The following is a 19,666-nucleotide window of genomic DNA, read 5'->3' as shown; positions in this document are numbered from 1 at the left end:
CAGAGACTATTATCCCCACTGTTACTATAGACACATCTCTCCCTACTATACCTGCTATCCCACAGTCACACTCCCTTCCCAGAGACTATTATCCACTGTTACTATAGACACCATCTCTCCCTACTATACCTGCTATCCCACAGTCACACTCCCTTCCCAGAGACTATTATCCACTGTTACTATAGGCACCATCTCTCCCTACTATACCTGCTATCCCACAGTCACACTCCCTTCCCAGAGACTATTATCCCACTGTTACTATAGGCACCATCTCTCCCTACTATACCTGCTATCCCACAGTCACACTCCCTTCCCAGAGACTATTATCCACTGTTACTATAGACACATCTCTCCCTACTATACCTGCTATCCCACAGTCACACTCCCTTCCCAGAGACTATTATCCCACTGTTACTATAGGCACCATCTCTCCCTACTATACCTGCTATCCCACAGTCACACTCCCTTCCCAGAGACTATTATCCCACTGTTACTATAGGCACCATCTCTCCCTACTATACCTGCTATCCCACAGTCACATTCCCTTCCCAGAGACTATTATCCACTGTTACTATAGACACCATCTCTCCCTACTATACCTGCTATCCCACAGTCACACTCCCTTCCCAGAGACTATTATCCACTGTTACTATAGACACATCTCTCCCTACTATACCTGCTATCCCACAGTCACACTCCCCCCCCCCAGCAGCATTCAATGCTTTCTATAAACCTGTCAGCAATTCCAAATGCAGGCTGTGTTCTCAGCTCGCTCTAAAAATAATAAATAATGTTTTTCTGCCTGGGAATATTTATTTGAATATATTGGAACTCCCACCAGAATACCCACATTGTAACTGTCTTGCATTTGTTGCTTTTGCAATTATTGCATCTGCAAAATTTATGGAAATTCATCAGCCAAGCTTTAGTCCTTGCGCTAAAAAAATAAATTTAAAGCAAATCCTTACAGACCCTATTTGTAAACTGTTAAATTTGAACAGATTTTTCAAAGCCAATTTGACATTGATGGATAATGAAATGTTTGTTGATATTGGGCCCAAAAGTAGTAACATATTACAGAAATTGCATAATATAACACATTATTAACTTTTTATAAAAGCTTTTATTTTATATTAGATTTTTTTATGATTGATAAAATGTTTTATGCACATGCAACTATGATTAGCTCATTGGCATCTTGGAGTAGGAAAACATTTACCCATTTTAAATTTGTCACTTACTTTTCAGAAATATATTATTTTCTCAGGTCAACTTAGTGTTAGGGGTCATAAAAATGAATAAGCACTATTTTAATTTTGGGGTTTTATACATGCCGAATATACTAGTAATCCTATGCATATTGGGTATCAAACTGTTCAGAAGATCCCTGGCATTCAGATTATTTATGTTTTAGCTTTGTACCTATGGATCTGTGGGAGATAAGATGCTGTAAATCTCTAGATCATTTTGAGAAATCGCATAAACAAACATAGATTTAAGTTAAGAATCTTCATAAAAATAAACAGATGTGGTACTGTGTGTTGAGGAGACATGAGATTTTCCAAATTAGCTTTTTTTCATGAATATAACAAATTATATTTCTGATATATTTCCCTATATTAGAAAAGATCCAAAATTTTCCTATATTATATTATATTATATAAAGTATCCAGAGAGCCCTGTATTTTGCTATTAAACTGGAATTATACAGAAAATCATCAGGGAGACTGTGTAAGCTTATGTAGTCCTGAAAAACTTATTTTTATTTGCCCCAGGAAATGCCCTTAAAGTTATAGAACAAAAATGTTCAAAAAAATGGCTGGCATTTAACACGAATTGTTAAAAATGTATGGCACTGAAAAGGTTAAGCGTTGGCCATACCCAAGGAAAGTAATGATCTTCAGACATGACCTGTGATCATTCGTTTAGTTATATATATAGTCGGTGTAATTGCCTAATTAGAGAAAATTAGGCTAGTGACTCTTTTTGATTAATGCGTTATATTAAATGTCAGATTTAGTTACTGGTCACTGAGCACTTCTGAATGAAATCTTTAATGCTATTTACTTGTTAATTACACATAATGAAGCGGAGGAGGGAATTCATGATAAGGGAATTTAGAAGAGCTCTCTGCTATGCTCAGGGAAATACAAGCCGAAATTTGACAAAATAATCAAAACATAAGCAAATCCTCATTAGTAGAATATCTTGAAAGAGGTGAAATAGAAAGCATAAAGATATAGTGATTATTGCAATAAGGATGTAGTGGACTGGGTCAGCCTGAGACCACCAGACAATCTGACATGAAGGGGGCTACACTCACAACAATTTGATGTAGACAATGTAGACCTAATGTCATAGGTGTCATATAGACCTATAGTGAAGAGAGGGCTGATGGGAATTGTCTTTGACTGGGGCCACTAGAACTGGAGCCCACCAGAAGATCCTCTGGAGACTTCTTAGTCTCATCTGACTGTAAATAGTTGAAACATAGAGCTAGTGAGATGTAGTTGAATCAATGTTTGCAGAAGAATAAACTTGAAGGACAAAAGATGAAAGTCCTTAGGTTCATATTCAGTCTATACTGTTGAGACCCAGAATCTGGCCAACCCATAGTTTTGTGTCTGTGAACACTTTTTTAAAGGTCTTTCTAAAAGGAAACTAACTGATGTGAGAGTTGGCCCAGGGTTCTCAGGTGGGTTTAGATGACCTATATTAACTGGCTAAAGGTGGCCATACACGGGCCGATAAAAGCTGCCGACAGACCGTGTCGGCAGCTTATTGGCCCGTGTATGGGGCCCCCCGACGGGCTTCATCGATCAAAATCTGGCCGTGTATGGCCACCTTAACTCTTCCAAGTGTGCTAGATCTAAAGTATGAAACACTTACTACTTTATTTACTTTAGTGTTTTGGGAAGGAAGGCAAATTGGTTTCTTTCATGGTTCTACTGATCGAGACAAAGACTTTTTCATTTCCATGAACATTTAATGCTACTAAGCCTAAGGGCATACTTGTTTCTACTTATGTTTCTTCACTGGATGTGAGGTGGGACAATTCTGTGAGACTGCTGCAACCAATTATCCATGCTACATAACTAGCGCTACCCTTTATCCTTTAATTCATACATCTGGATATCCTGACTGATATTTGTTGCCCTTTCCAACAGTCTATGACCCAAAAATGGTGACCTCTCTCCTTCACTCTTGGCATATGGAATCTATATGCCCCAAGGCAACGACTTGCCTGCAGATACTTCCCTCGGGTCCTTGCCAACTTCAAACGATATGTATAAGATAACCAGTCACAAATGTATGAATTCTCAGAAGATATAACATTTCAGTTGGAACCCTGACTGTCTAATTGATTATTGTGATACTGTTTCTAAACAGACACCAAGTATAGTGGTCTGCTAGGAGGTCTTCTGATTTATGAGTTGCACTCAAAGACCCCTTGCTGTTTAAAGTATATCTAAACAAAATAATAAAAAGAATTTGTGTTGGACTTAATACCTATCGTAGTAGTGGCACTAATAACCTCCAGTATGGTACAATGGCTGTGCGATAGTAGGGATAGCAGGTATAGTAGGGAGAGATGTGTCTATAGTAACAGTGGGATAATAGTCTCTGGGAAGGGAGTGTGACTGTGGGATAGCAGGTATAGTAGGGAGAGATGGTGCCTATAGTAACAGTGGATAATAGTCTCTGGGAAGGGAGTGTGACTGTGGGATAGCAGGTATAGTAGGGAGAGATGGTGCCTATAGTAACAGTGGATAATAGTCTCTGGGAAGGGAGTGTGACTGTGGGATAGCAGGTATAGTAGGGAGAGATGGTGTCTATAGTAACAGTGGATAATAGTCTCTGGGAAGGGAGTGTGACTGTGGGATAGCAGGTATAGTAGGGAGAGATGGTGTCTATAGTAACAGTGGGATAATAGTCTCTGGGAAGGGAGTGTGACTGTGGGATAGCAGGTATTGTAGGGAGAGATGGTGCCTATAGTAACAGTGGATAATAGTCTCTGGGAAGGGAGTGTGACTGTGGGATAGCAGGTATAGTAGGGAGAGATGGTGTCTATAGTAACAGTGGATAATAGTCTCTGGGAAGGGAGTGTGACTGTGGGATAGCAGGTATAGTAGGGAGAGATGGTGCCTAGAGTAACAGTGGATAATAGTCTCTGGGAAGGGAGTGTGACTGTGGGATAGCAGGTATAGTAGGGAGAGATGGGCCTATAGTAACAGTGGATAATATTCTCTGGGAAGGGAGTGTGACTGTGGGATAGCAGGTATAGTAGGGAGAGATGGTGCCTATAGTAACAGTGGATAATAGTCTCTGGGAAGGGAGTGTGACTGTGGGATAGCAGGTATAGTAGGGAGAGATGGTGTCTATAGTAACAGTGGATAATAGTCTCTGGGAAGGGAGTGTGACTGTGGGATAGCAGGTATAGTAGGGAGAGATGGTGTCTATAGTAACAGTGGATAATAGTCTCTGGGAAGGGAGTGTGACTGTGGGATAGCAGGTATAGTAGGGAGCAATAGAGAGAGAAGGAAAAGATTGCTACAATAAGACAATATAGAGAAATGTAAGACGTTTAAGTTTAATTCAATGTTTGCCCCGTTAATTGTTGAAGTTCAACACCAATGTCTTTATGGGGGTGATTGGAGTTGAAGTTTGATAACAGCTGAGGGTTCACAGGATGATTTACTTTAAATAAATAAATGGGAAATGCAAAGTTTATCTCCCCCACAGCCCTGTCCGTCAACTGAAAACATAAGATTTAACCTTTAAATACATTTGGGAAAAGCAATTTGAAACGAGCCCACTTGGTAGTTATACTCTAACTCCCTCCTGACACTTGAGTTCAGAAGATGAAACAAAAGTGCTGAGTAACATTTCAACATCCCTTTAAGCAGCAATTAGAGGGTCTTTCATTGTTACCACTTGTCAACAGTTAAAACTCAAAACCCCACGGTGTATTTTTCCTGCAGAGGGATTAAAGGCTACCTGGTCTCCAGGGGAATGTTGCTGTTCAGCAGCCAATTGTCATGGACGGACTCCTGGCCACCGCCCGGGGGCTCACCCGACAGAGAGTGGTCCGTGGGGGCGGGGCTAGGGTTGCTACGTGGGGTGTAATTGCCCCGGTTCAAAGAATTGATGGATGCCGCATGGTGGGGGTTTTGCGGGTGGCTTAAGGGCGGTGGGGGCGTTCGTAGTCTCAAATGATTCTGCAGAACCAGCGGCTGATCTGGAAGAGACAAAAAATATACACAAGTCTTTAGTTGGATTGATTTGTTAGGTTTTAACACTTACAATGGGGGTAATACAGGATACATGTAGTGATGGGCCAATTTATTCGGCAGGTATGGATTCGCGAATGTTTTCGTGTAACTGCCACAAAAATTCGCTGTGGAAATGTTTAAAAAAAATCATTGCGCATCGAAATTGTCGCACGTCAAAATTATTCGGACACCCATTGACTTTAATGTAGGGGTCCCCAACCTTTTTCACCCGTGAGCACAATTCAGATGTAAAAAGAGTTGGGGAGCAACACAAGCATAAAAAAGTCTGTAGGGGTGTCAAATAAGGGCTGTGATTGGCTATTGATGGCCCCTATGTGGACTGGCAGCCTACAGGAGACTCTGTTTGGCAATATATATTGTTTTTATACAACCAAAACTTGCCTCCAAGCCTGGAATTCAAAAATAATCACCTACTTTGAGGTCACTGAGAGCAACATCCAAGGAGATGGGGAGTCACAAGCTACTGGTTGAGGATCACTGATTTAATGCATTTGGACAAAAAGGTTGTGTAAAAATGGTCGCTCTTAAAAATTGTCACGCATCAAAATTATTTGGGTGCCAATTGGCTATAATGCGGGGGTCCCCAACCTTTTTCATCCGTGAGCAACATTCCGATGTAAAAAGAGTTGGGGAGCAACACAAGCATGAAGAACGTTCCTAGGTGGTGCCAAATACGGGTTGTGATTGGCTATTGATGGCCCCTATGTGGACTGGCAACCTACCGGAGACTCTGGTTGGCAGTACATCGGGTTTTTATAAAACCAAAACTTGCCTCCAAGACTGGAATTAAAAATAAGCCCCTGCTTCGAGGCCCCTGGGAGCAACATCCAAGGGGGTAGTGAGTAACATGCTACTTGTTGGGGATCACTGCTTTAATGCATTTGGACAAAAAAGTCATCACGAGATACATGTAACCGATCTATAATGGAGAATGTGTGGAACCAATTATTTACCCTTTACTGCTCTAGTGCACCATGGCCAATGTCCACTTGCAGATAATAATGTGTGACCTTTCCATCACGCTCAGGGTAATGGTTCCCATACGATGTGTATCTAAATGAATCCAGCTTTCAATAACAAACTTGATTTATAGGCACAATCTTTGCTTTTGATCAGTTCCAAGTTGGTTCAAGCCCATCTAGGGAAAACCATGCAGCTTGTCTCCACTATGTTCAACCATCCCATAACCAATGTATTCCTTTCCCAGAAACATAAAGTATTTCTCCACTGCAATGGGAATGGTATAGATGTATAGATAGATGCAAAAGAGCCCTGTAGATGATCCATCTAATGTGATTGGTTGGTTACAAACTGAGCTGAAGAAGCCAATCCCTTGCAGGACACTCTAGTCTAGATTGAGTTCTTGTTGGAGATCCCACCAGGTAACTAGCAGGCCACACACATGCTGCCCAAATTGCACCAGGCCAATGTAGTAGAACTATTCAGACTATTAGGATAGCAATGCACCAATAGACTGGGATGATCTTGTCCAATAGATATCTAGCTGTTTTTTTAACCAGAGAGTTGGGCAGACCCCCATATACGAGTACCATCCAAATGCTGCTAACTCTTGATGTTAAAATTCAACAATACCCAAGTTGCCAAGAGCTGAGGGCTTCCTCCTAACAATTAGCTCTTTAGCATTTAAGTGGTGGTTCACCTTTAAGTTAACTTTTAGTACCAGTATGGGACCTGTTATCCAGAATGCTCGGGACCTGGGGCTTTCCAGATAATGGATCTTTCCTCCATTTGGCTCTTCATACCTTAAGTCTACTAGAAAATCATGCAAACATTAATGGGGTTGTTCACCTTTGAGATAACTGTTAGTAGGATGTAGAGAGGGATATTCTGAGACAATTTACAATTGGTTTTCATTTTTTATTATTTGTGGTTTTTGAGTTATTTAGCTTTTTATTCAGCAGCTCTCCAGTTTGCATCTTAACCAATCTGGTAACTAGGATCCAAATTCCCCTAGCAACCATGCATTGATTTGAATAAGGGATTTATAGAATTGGCCATTCTATAACATACTAAAAATTACCTTAAAGGCAAACTATCCCTTTAAATAAACCCAATAGGCTGGTTTTGCTTACAATAAGGATTAATTATATCTTAGTTGGGATCAAGTACAAGCGACTGTTTTATTATTACACAGAAAAAAGAAATCATTTTTTAAAACTTGGATTATTGGATAAAATGGAGTCTATGGGAGACAGCCATTCCATAATTCGGAGCTTTCTGGATAACTGGTTACCGGATAACGGATCCCACAACTGTATATCATAGAATGGCAAGATCTAAGCAACTTTCTAAGTGGTCTTCATAATTCATTTATTTTTTATTTCAGCTTTTAAATGGGGGTTACTGACCCCATCTAAAAAAAACAAATGCTCTGTAAGGCTACAAATGAATTGTTATTGCTACTTTTTATTACTCATCATTCTATTCAGATTCTCCTATTCATATTCCAGTCTCTTATTCAAATCAGTGCATGGTTGCTAGGGGAATTTGGACCCTAGCAACCAGATGGCTGAAATTACAAACTGGAGAGCAGCTGAATAAAAAGCTAAATAAGTAAAAAACCACAAATAATAAAAAATAAAAACCAATTGCAAATTGTCTCAGAATATCCCTCTCTACATCCTACTAACAGTTAAAGGATATCACCACCACCAAAAACGTACCATATCTGCCTGTTGTTTCTACCAATGGAAGAGGAACCCACTGTGAATGATCATCATCATTATTAGAGTGCTACCGAGTGTCACACATAATACACACACACTTCATTATGCAAAGAATAAAGGCAAACATGTCCCGTTGATAAAACGTCTCACTGCATCAGACATTGTCATGTGTTGCCTTGCGTTAAAATGTCATTGGCTGCCATCAACATCAGTAACAAGTATCATAGGGAGGAAACCACCCAACGTTCTCTCCGGGGGGAATCACAACTGCCTGGCTGGCTTAATGGAAGAATACATTTATAAAAATGCAGAATGTGTCTTTATATAGAAATATTCTACCTGTATAGATCACTATGGCATCTCCTATTCACATCAACAAGCAGAAATGTAGCAATAACTTAAGCTATAAAAGTTCTAGTGCTCGTTGTTAGTAAGTAAAGTGACAATTGTACCAGTTATTTATAGGGTAGATTTTCCCTTTAAGTCCCATTAATCATAAACAAGACACTTTCCTACCCCACCTCCCAGTTTGGTGCAGAGCTCTAGTAAAGAACAACTAGTTATTGAATTCTTTGTAGAGAAAATCAATAGATATATATATATTTTTTTTCTCTTTTCACGGCCAGGCTGTCAGGCTTATTCTTCAAGCGGTTTCTCCCCCGTCAGCATTCTTGGTTATGAGATGTCAGACTGACATGTTATTAGTGGGGGGTTCTGTTTTCATCTTCAATAAATCCTTCCACTTCAAAACAATGTAGCAGAAGCCAATTGATGAGCAGAATAGTGGAGGAACTCTGCTACATTGTTTTCCTGGATGAGAACTGGATTCTGTTACATTGTTTCCCCTGGAGGAGAACTGACTTCAGTTACATTGTTTCCCATGAAGAACTGGCTTTTACTAAATTGCAATTGTTTCCCCTGGATGAGAACTGGCTTCTACTACATTGTTTCCCCTGAGGAACTGGCTTTTGCTAAATTGTAATTGTTTCCCCTGGATAAGAACTGGCTTCTGCTAAATTGTTTCACCTGGATGAGAATTGACTTCTACTACATTGTTTCTTCTAGATGAGAACTGGCTTCTGCTATATTGTTTCCCCTAGATTAGAATTGACTTCTACTACATTGTGCCCCCTGGAGGAGAACTGACTTCTGCTACATTGTTTCCCCTGGATGAGAACTGGTGTCTGCCACATTGTTTCCCCGGGAGGAGAACTGACTTTTCCTACATTGTTTCCCCTGGAGGAGATCTGATTCTGATACATTGTTTTCCCCGGAGAAAAACTGTCTTCTGCTACATTGTTTCCTCTGGATGAGAACTGGATTCTGCTACATTGTTTCCCCTGGAGGAGAACTGACTTCAGTTACATTGTTTCCCATGACGAACTGGATTTTGCTAAATTGTAATTTTTCCCCCTGGATGAGAACTGGATTCTGCTACATTGTTTCCCCTGGAGGAGAACTGGATTCTGCTACATTGTTTCCCCTGGAGGAGAACTGGATTCTGCTACATTGTTTCCCCTGTAGGAGAACTGGATTCTGCTACATTGTTTCCCCTGGAGGAGAACTGGATTCTGCTACATTGTTTCCACTGGATGAGAACTGGATTCTGCTACATTGTTTCCCCTGGATGAGAACTGGATTCTGCTACATTGTTTCCCCTGGATGAGAACTGGATTCTGCTACATTGTTTCCCTTGGATGAGAACTGGATTCTGCTACATTGTTTCCCCTGGATGAGAACTGGATTCTGCTACATTGTTTCCCCTGGATGAGAACTGGATTCTGCTACATTGTTTCCACTGGATGAGAACTGGATTCTGCTACATTGTTTCCCCTGGATGAGAACTGGATTCTGCTACATTGTTTCCCCTGGATGAGAACTGGATTCTGCTACATTGTTTCCCTTGGATGAGAACTGGATTCTGCTACATTGTTTCCCCTGGAGGAGAACTGGATTCTGCTACATTGTTTCCCCTGGAGGAGAACTGGATTCTGCTACATTGTTTCCCCTGGAGGAGAACTGGATTCTTCTACATTGTTTCCCCTGGATGAGAACTGGATTCTGCTACATTGTTTCCCCTGGATGAGAACTGGATTCTGCTACATTGTTTCCACTGGATGAGAACTGGATTCTGCTACATTGTTTCCCCTGGATGAGAACTGGATTCTGCTACATTGTTTCCCCTGGATGAGAACTGGATTCTGCTACATTGTTTCCCTTGGATGAGAACTGGATTCTGCTACATTGTTTCCCCTGGAGGAGAACTGGATTCTGCTACATTGTTTCCCCTGGAGGAGAACTGGATTCTGCTACATTGTTTCCCCTGGAGGAGAACTGGATTCTTCTACATTGTTTCCCCTGGATGAGAACTGGATTCTGCTACATTGTTTCCCCTGGATGAGAACTGGGTTCTGCTACATTGTTTCCCCTGGATGAGAACTAGATTTTTCTACATTGTTTCCCCTGTATGAGAACTGGATTCTGCTACATTGTTTCCCCTGGAGGAGAACTGGATTCTGCTACATTGTTTCCCCTGGATGAGAACTGGATTCTGCTACATTGTTTCCCCTGGATGAGAACTGGATTCTGCTACATTGTTTCAAGAAACAGAACCAGGATAGAGAACAGCACAGAAAACTTTCAGCAGCAATTACATTTACACATCACTTTATTAGCAACGAAAATGTGTAATTAATGTAAATTGGAAAATTGCTTAGAAGAACATTCAATTTAATTAGGTGAAAAAAACTGATTGTCGGCGCAGTTGCCCTTTTAAGTCTCGATTCTTGAACTACAACTCCCATCAGTCTCTGGCAGGACAGGCAGAATTCTGGAAGCCGCAAACTTATTTTTTTACTTTCTTTTAACAATAAATTCCCCCAACCTGATGGAAACAGTGTTGAAAGGAGGAAGCGGTGCTGCTGGTCCATTGCTCATCACTAGAAAACTGAAAGAGCAGGTGATGGAGCTTATGTTCCAGGTCACAAGAGCCTGGCAGGACCTCTCCTACCGACACTGCTGCAAAGTAATGCGCTGGGGACTGATGAGAGCGTCAACTAATAAAACACCATCCTGCGTCGCTGGAATCCCCGCCGCTGCATGTCTGGAGGAATAAACTCCCTGCACCCATGTTGCAGCAGCAAGAAAATGTCACTTTCCCTTTAATACCTCATATTGTCCTTATTCTGGCCTAAACATTATCTGGAAGAGACTGGTCTTCTATGAAATAGTTAAAGGGTAAAGCTGGCCATAGATGTTGAGATTTTTAAAAGATCAGATCCTGATCGTGAGACCACGATTATCTCAGAATGATCGTACGAATTGACCATCAACTAAAAAGACCAATTTGGCAGGAAAACAAAGGGGAGCTGCTTGGCCCTGCAGACATAGATACATTGCACTGGGACCCACAGAGATTTTTTGGGCAATCAATTTCCTGACCGATGTCGGCCGAAAAATCGTAAGATCGTTCGAATCCCACTAACCGCACGATAATTTCGAAGGATTGGTCGAACTTCCCTAAAATCGGTCGTTCGGCAAGAAGAATCGTCGCGTCTATGGGGAACTTTACTGCACCCAAAGAACACACGGTAATTCTATGCAACCTCCCAATATACATTCATTTTTCAATAGTTTTTCAACTATAGTAGTAGTGTTTCTGAAGCAAACACACCAGTTTTACCAGTACAAGGCAACTGTACATGAAATTTTCATTACTCTAAAACTTGTGTTACTTTTCCTTTGAATTAAAAAAAATATCTCACAACTTCTGCCCTAAAGCCATGGGGTTAGTTGCCATCTCTGCAACTTCTGGGTCTGCGCCCAGTGTGACCCCCTCCCAACCTCCCCTTCACTTGACGGCTCTAGATGGATGGGCCCTAGTACCTACCCACTAAGGGCAGAGACACACGTTCAGATTCGGGGAGATTAGTCGCCCAGCAAAAAATATCCTCTTCTTCGGGCGACTTATCTCCCTAAACTGCCTCCCGTCAGCTAGGGTGTCCATGGGATGACACTCAGAGTGCTTCGTTTTCCAAAGTCGCCTGAAGTTGCCTCACGAGAAAACTTCAGCTGACTTCAGAAAACGAAGCACTCTGAGTGTCATCCTGCCAAAGAGACAGACAAGAAGATTCTGGGAGATTTAGTTGCCCCGGCGACAAATCACCTGCTCTTCGGGCGACTAATCTCCCCAAACTGCATCCCTGCTAGCTAGAATCTAAATTGCCCATGGGATGGCACTTGGAGCGCTTCATTTTCCAAAGTCGCCCGAAGTTGCCTCACGAAGAAACTTCGGGCAACTTCGGAAAACGAAGCGCTCCAAGTGCCATCCTGCCGGCGATTTAGATTCTAGTTGATGGGAGTCAGTTCAGGGAGATTAGTCGCCTCGAAGAAGAGGCGTGTGTCTCTGCCTACAGGTGGCCACACACGGGAAGATAAAGCTGCTGATATCAGTCATTTAGTCCAATTTGACAGCTAATCTGCCCGTGTATGGGGGCTTCCGACGGGTCTTCCCCATCGATATCTGGCCACGATATCGATTGATTTTTACCCGACCGACCCGTCGGAGCCCCTTGGCGTATTGTAATTCGATCGTTCGACATACGCCCGTACGTTCAAATTACCCCCGATATAGCCCTGCCGTTAGTGGCATATCGGGGAAAGATCCGCTTGTTTGGCAATGTCGCCAAACGAGCGGATCTTTGAGTCTAAGGCCAGCTTCAGTAATGATAAAATCAGATGGCAGAGCCCACACAAAATCCCGGCTTCCCACTTTAGTTTTTCTTCTACTGAAGATAAATAATAGCCAGAGCCTTGATGGGTTTAATTAACAGGGAAATGTGCCTCCAGGCCAAGCGGAGGCTGAAGCCTTTAGTAAATACCCAGCAGAGCTTCTCTGTCTCTGACTATTGAGGAAGACAATCAGATTGTGGATTTAACCTTTTGACTGTGATTTCCAGTGCAATTCTATATCCTTCCCCAGACAGAAAAGTTCTTTTCCAGCCTTACAGAGTTACTGGGTCCTCACTTGCCTGACAGGCTTTATAAACTCTTATTGACTCTTCAGTCATCAGCCCTTTCCCCCGGGTGCGACTCACTATAAAATATACGGCCTTCTTTAATTGTGCCCACACACACCCCTTCTAGAACATTCCTCCTAAAGGCAGAGACAGACGAGAACATTCCCGGAGGTTTAATCGCCCGGTGACAAATCGCCTCTTCTTCGGGCGAACTGCCTCCGCACCAGCTACAATGTAAATCACCGGCGGAATGGCACTTGGAGCTAGGGATGTCGCGGACTGTTCGCCCGCGAACTAATTCGCGCGAACATTCGCCAATTTGGGTTCGCCTTAGCTGGCGCTTATTTTTGCCCTCTCACCCCAGACCAGCAGATACATGGCAGCCAATCAGGAAGCTCTCCCTCCTGGACCACCCCCACACCCCCTGGACCACTCCCCTTCCATATATAAACTGAAGCCCTGCAGCGTTTTTTCATTCTGCCTGTGTGTGCTTGGAAGAGATAGTGTAGGGAGAGAGTTGTTAGTGATTTCACTGATTTGAGGGACAGTTGATAGTAACTTTGCTGGCTAGTAATCTACTTGATACTGCTCTGTATTGGAGGGACAGAACTCTGCAGGGATTTGAGGGACATTTTAGGGTAGCTTTGCTGGCTAGTAATCTACCTTCTACTGCAGTGCTCTGTATGTAGCTGCTGTGGGCACTGATCTCTTCTGATCTCTCATCTGCTGACTGCTGTAATAACCCAATAGTCCTTGTAAGGACTGCTTTTATTTTCTTTTTTGTTGTTTTACTTTGCTACTGTAAGAGCCCAGTGCTATTAGTCTAGCTGTGTTGGGGAGTGGGACTGGTGTGCTGCTCCTCCTAGTAGTTCACCACTACCAGCACCAACCAGAGTCAAAATTGTTACAAAGTATCTTATTTGCACCTGTTAGCTGTTCTGAGCTCTCTGCCAAAAGCTAATTAAGTTAGAAACTGTTTTTTTTTCTGGCTGTTCAGTGCAGAGAAAAGAGGGACTGGTGTGCTGCTCCTCCTAGTAGTTCACCACCACCAGCCAGAGTCAAAATTGTTACAAAGTATCTTATTTGCACCTGTTAGCTGTTCTGAGCTCTCTGCCAAAAGCTAAAGTTAGAAACTGTTTTTTTTTCTGGCTGTTCAGTGCAGAGAAAAGAGGGACTTTCCAGTACAAAAGAGGGACAGGGGGTTGAGTGGTCAAAAGAGGGACAGTTGGGAGGTATGCAAGTGCCACCTAGCTGTGTGAGCTTTTTCACATTCTGTCTAAATAACAATAATAATTCCGTGTCCGTAAACATCACCTGAGTGATGTTTTTACAGCAGCAATAATATATTCCGTATCCACTACTGTATACGTTGCCCTTGCAGGCATTGTTTGCCCAGTCTTTAACCAAGTGCCACCTAGCTGTGTGAGCTTTTTCACATTCCGTGTCCAGAAACATCACCTGAGTGACGTAGTGTGATTTCTGCCCTTTACAGCACAAAACGCAGCGCTGTGTCAACAATGGATTTTTCAGATACATTTTTGCCCTTGATCCCCCTCTGGCATGCCACTGTCCAGGTCGTTGCACCCTTTAAACAACTTTAAAATCATTTTTCTGGCCAGAAATGTCTTTTCTAGCTTTTAAAATTCGCCTTCCCATTGAAGTCTATGGGGTTCGCGACGTTCGCGAACCGTTCGCATTTTTGTCCGGAAGTTCGCGAACATGTTCGCGAACATTTTTTCCGACGTTCGCTACATCCCTACTTGGAGCACTTTGTTTTTGCCTCAAGAGGAAACTTCGGGAAAACAAATCACTCCAAGTGCCACCCGCTGGCAATTTTAGCCGGCGGGGAGGCATTTCAGGTAGATTAGTCGCACGAAGAAGAGCCGATTTGTCGTCTGGCGACTAATCTCCCCGAATGTTCTCGTCTGTCTCTGCCCTAAATGAGCAGAAATACAGGAGAAAGAAAATAAATTCTAAACTGAAAACCTGAGTTTCCCAGCTGACTGCCAGAATGATTGTGGGCTGTACTGAGTAGACATCAGCTGTCTAAACCAGTATATGTCCATGTGATAGGGACGTTAGACTGTAAGCTCTACTGGTGCAGGGGCTGATGGAAATGATGAACAGAATATCCACACAAAACCCTATTGTACATATCATACACCTGGCGCAGCTGTCAGACATCAATAAGGATTAACTGGGAACCCTGTTAGAATAAAGACTTTGGTACATGTCTCTCTCTCTGTGGGAGTGAAAGGAGCCAGACAAATGGCCCAGGTGCTGCTGCATGCTGGGTATCTGCTCAGACACACATTGAATTAGACTACAGTATATCATAGATTGTAGGGACAACATGTGATCCTGGGATTAGGAAAGATAAGTAGGCCACTGCCTGGGGGGGAAAGGAAATCATTTGACCATCTTGGAATTCTCAGTGTTGTTTTCTTTTCTGTGACAGCTAAACAAAAGGGTTTTTTTAAAGCTCGACAAACATGGGGCCAACATGAGCTGCCAAGTCTGCTCTTACATAAAAAAGTGGGAGCTCAATGTCCATATTTGGGGGCTGCCTGGCTGATATTTGGCCAACAATCAGCCACGTATCTTTCACACAGGTCTGTCTTCTCTTGCTGGGTCTGCACAGGCCTACATTATGATAGGATCCTTAGACTGGGACTGAAAGATCGGATCAGGCAAAGTTCCCCTTGTTTGGTGGACTTACTAAATAAGCAGATGTTTATATGTATGTCTAACTTAAGGGATTGGATCTAGGGATGCCACCTTTTGTGGAGAGAAATACCAACCTTCCTATTTGTTACTTTTCTGCCATATTAATAACGTTTTCATGGAGAACCATTTTACTGGCCATATGGTAACTGTATTGCAGTGATCCCCAACCAGTAGCTCATGAGTAACATGTTGCTCTCCAACCCCTTGTATGTTGCTCCCAGTGGCCTCAAAGCAGGTGATTATATTTAGTGCTTCTATTTCAATTCCAGGCTTGGAGGCAAGTTTTAGTTGTATAAAAACCAGGTGTTCTGCCAAACAGAACCTCCTGTAGACTGACAGTCCACTTGAGGCCATCAAATAGCCAATCACAGCCCTTATTTGGAACTATTTTCATGTTTGTTTTGTTCCCCAACTCTTTTGTTGGTGGCTCTACTGGTTCCACGTGGGTTGCTATCACAATGCCTGACCATCTTTATCCCAAGAAGACTCAATGTACTTTATCTTCCACGTCCCGACAATAACCTACTTTCCAAAACCCATAACAGAACTGAAACTGGAGAGTGTTGTGTTGGGCAGTTACTCGAGGCCAATGGTTCTAACAAAAGCATTATAAACAGGAATCCACCTCCTTGTAAAGCAAACACAACAGGACAATTCTTCTAGGTGTCAACAACCAATTGTCCTTGAGAGATAACAAAGTAGGTTGGGAAATGGTTCATTTCTTCCCCAATTCCAAAGTGTCCAGATCATGTGTTTCTTCTCCGAAAAAACAACTTGATCTCTCTCTCCTCCTGCTTATGTCTGTCATCACTATTCTGACTCAGGACAATGCATCTTATCGCCTGAGGGAAAGAGTAGCTGAGACTAAGATTTATTGCTAAAGGAGGAATTTTTTAATGTCTAGGCGCCTCCTGGTCTCAATTGTAAGGCTCATGTCACATGGGGCTGAAACTCAAAAATGGAGACAGGGAATAATCTCCCATGATGGAATCAGTCCCTGGAGGAACTGGGGAGCCCAGTCTGAAGGTTATGTAGGGTGAGATTTGGGGACAATGCCTGTTGGTTCTCCAAGATTGAAGGTTAAATAGGGTCGTATCTGGGGTGACCAGAGATTGGTCAAATACCTCTGGCAAAGCAGAATAAAGGGGAATCAAAGCTACTTTCTGGAAGTTACATGTCAAACAACATTAGAAGGTCCTGTCGTATCCTTATAAAGCAAAGAATGGAGGGAAACTTAAAGGGTTTATTCACCTTTAAGTTGACTTTTACTATGATGTATGGATGTATGGGTTATGGGAGATAGCTCATAGTACAAGTTGATCCAGGGACTGGTCCCATTGCCATTTTGGAGTCAGGAAGGAATTTTTGAAGAGGCTTCAAATGGGGTTTTTTGCCTTCCTCTGGATCAACTGACAGTTAGGCAGATATAATAAAAAAATAAAAAAAAAGGTTGAACTTGATGGACATGTGTCTTTTTTCAACCTTACTTATTATGTTACTATGTTACTATGTTACTATGTTACTATGTTACTATGAAGTAGAGAGTGATATTCTTCTGAGACAAATTGCCATTGTTTTTCATTTTTTATTAGTTGTGTTTTTTGAGTTATTTAACTTTTTATTCAGCAGCTCTCCAGTATGCAGTTTCAGCAATCTGGTTACCAGGTTGCAAATGACCCTAGCAACCATGCACTGATTTGAATAAGAGACTGGAATATGAATAGGAGAGGCCTGAATAGAAAGATGAGGAATAAAAAGTAGCAATAACAATACATTTGTAGCCTTACAGAGAGTTTGCTAGATGGGGTCAGTGACCCCACATTTGAAAGCTGGAAAGAGCCAGAAGATAAGGACAACTAATTAAAAACTATATATAAAAATAAATGATAACATAAAAACATACTACAAGTTAACTTAAAGGTGAAAGGTTAATAGGTTTCCCCTATTTAAACACAGGTTTATATGATTTGTGTCAATCTATTTACCATGTATTTCTGGGTTTTTTTTTCCAATTAAGAAAGGGAGATGAACTTGGGAATGGAGGAAAGACCACCCTTATACAATGGAAGCTAATGAACGACACATACATTAGATGTAAATCCCACTGTCACTTCCATGTGAGACAAAGCCCAGGAAGAAACAGCAATCAAGCAGTTTCCGTATGAGACAGGTAATTAGGGAATCCGTTAAATTACAGTGATTAGGAGGCAACGAGGAGAAACTTGAGTCTTGAGCAAATTCTGCTGGGAGAAAGTTTGAGGGAACAGTTGTTTCGGCTCCTGTGGGGCAACCACTGGCTTTGTGTCACCTTAAATCCACAGAAGAAGGTTTCGGGCAGACAAAAGGCGGATAAGGATCATGGATAGCCTGGGGGAATCTCCAAGGGAAGGCAGTTTAAAGCCTGATCTAGGGAAGTGCATAAGAATCTCTATTATGGGAAGCGTCACAGGGCCTGACCTCAACCGGGATTTTCAGAAAACATTCACATAGGATTACTCTAGAACAGGGGTCCTCAACCTTTTCTACCTCTGAGCAACATTCAGATGTAAATGGAGTAGGGAAGCAACACAAGCATGAAAAATGTTCCTGGAGGTACTAAATAAGGGCTGTGATTGACCTTTTAGTCGCCTCCATTAAGACTGGCAGTCTACAGGGGCCTCTGTTTGGCAGAGCATCTGGTTTTTATGAAACCAAAACAATCCTGGAATTCAAAAATAAGCACCTGCCATGGGAAATAACATCCAAGGGGTCGGAGAGCAACTGTTTGGGGACCACTGCTCTAGAACATCTCATTGCCTGCACTAAGGGTTTAGGCCACTTGTTATTTTACTGTGGGGACATCATTTGACAGGACATAAGGCTTGGGTCCTACATCTAGATGGGCCTAAAGAACTCTAGTTATTGGTAGAAGTGTGGGAATCTCAATAACTCATCATGTATTCCGGAGAGTGCAGGCAGCACTGCGGAGTCAGAGTATCACAGAGAAACAGAGAGGGGGATGGGCAATTGCATTCATAAGGGCTGACATGTCCATCAGCAAAGAGGCTGCATTTCAAGACACTTGGTTAAAAAAACGAAACCTGCAGCTTTCAGCCCGGGGTGGGAAGGCCAAACATCTTCACTGAGTGATGAGTTGATCTGCTACAAGAGGGCTCTCCAAAATAAACTTCTGCAGCTGTCGATGAGCGGCCCATTCCAGCCAGGGTTTGCCTGTAGCCGTGGGCAAGAATGTATCGGCACAACAGGTTTCCCAATGTCCATGTGCCACATGTGCAGTTCAGCAATGAAGGAAAGGATGAAGTTTGCCCTTGATGACAATGTACATTCAACCTGGCACCGTCACAAGGAAACAATATGGCAGCACACACATATATATATATATATATATACACAGGTAAACAATCTTCTGTACTCTCTGCCTTACCCTAAAACCATCAGGACACAAAAAGGCATTCAACCACAAACCACTTTCAGAATTCAGCCTTATCTGCTTTATTTTTTCTCCGGAAAGAAGAAGCAATTAAACAGCTGACACGTAATCAATAAACGTTATCAAAAATGCCGCCATATTCCCGCGCAGTGATTGGGAATCTGATGGAAACTGCTCACACAGCTCCTATACTGCTATTAGTTCACATAAGATCCATATTTTGTACATAATTTATTTACTCAGCTTGGGTGGAGTAAAGGGTGCGGCTGTGATGTTATGGGGCACGGATTAGGCACAACATGGCGTAACAGAGTGCGCCCAAAAACCACTTGAAAATCCATCTGTGGAGGTATGATCAATGATACACTCTATTTATTATTTCTCATGCAGTTCTGAGGCTCCTAATAACCAAGTTTTTGCTTAAAGGGATACTGTCATGGGAAAAAATTTTTTTTTTCAAAATGAATCAGTTAATAGAGCTGCTCCAGCAGAATTCTGCACTGAAATCCA

General features: G+C 42.2%; 1 protein-coding gene across 5 annotated transcripts in view; it reads right to left on the bottom strand.

Annotated features, from left to right (window-relative positions):
- The window catches only part of LOC108708803 (teneurin-4), an 878,105-nt gene that overhangs the window by 175,149 nt on the left and 683,290 nt on the right, over nt 1-19,666 (bottom strand). For all 5 annotated transcript variants that reach the window (XM_041582864.1, XM_041582866.1, XM_041582867.1 and 2 more), the window contains one exon: nt 4,999-5,239. In XM_041582864.1, the coding sequence (XP_041438798.1) occupies nt 4,999-5,239 (241 nt within the window). The remainder of the gene's footprint in view (nt 1-4,998; nt 5,240-19,666) is intronic.

Source organism: Xenopus laevis, chromosome 2L (assembly GCF_017654675.1).
Source record: "Xenopus laevis strain J_2021 chromosome 2L, Xenopus_laevis_v10.1, whole genome shotgun sequence".
Lineage (NCBI taxonomy): Eukaryota > Metazoa > Chordata > Amphibia > Anura > Pipidae > Xenopus > Xenopus laevis.
The sequence above is the reverse complement of the archived record's forward strand: the minus strand, read 5'-3'. Positions and strand labels throughout refer to the sequence as shown.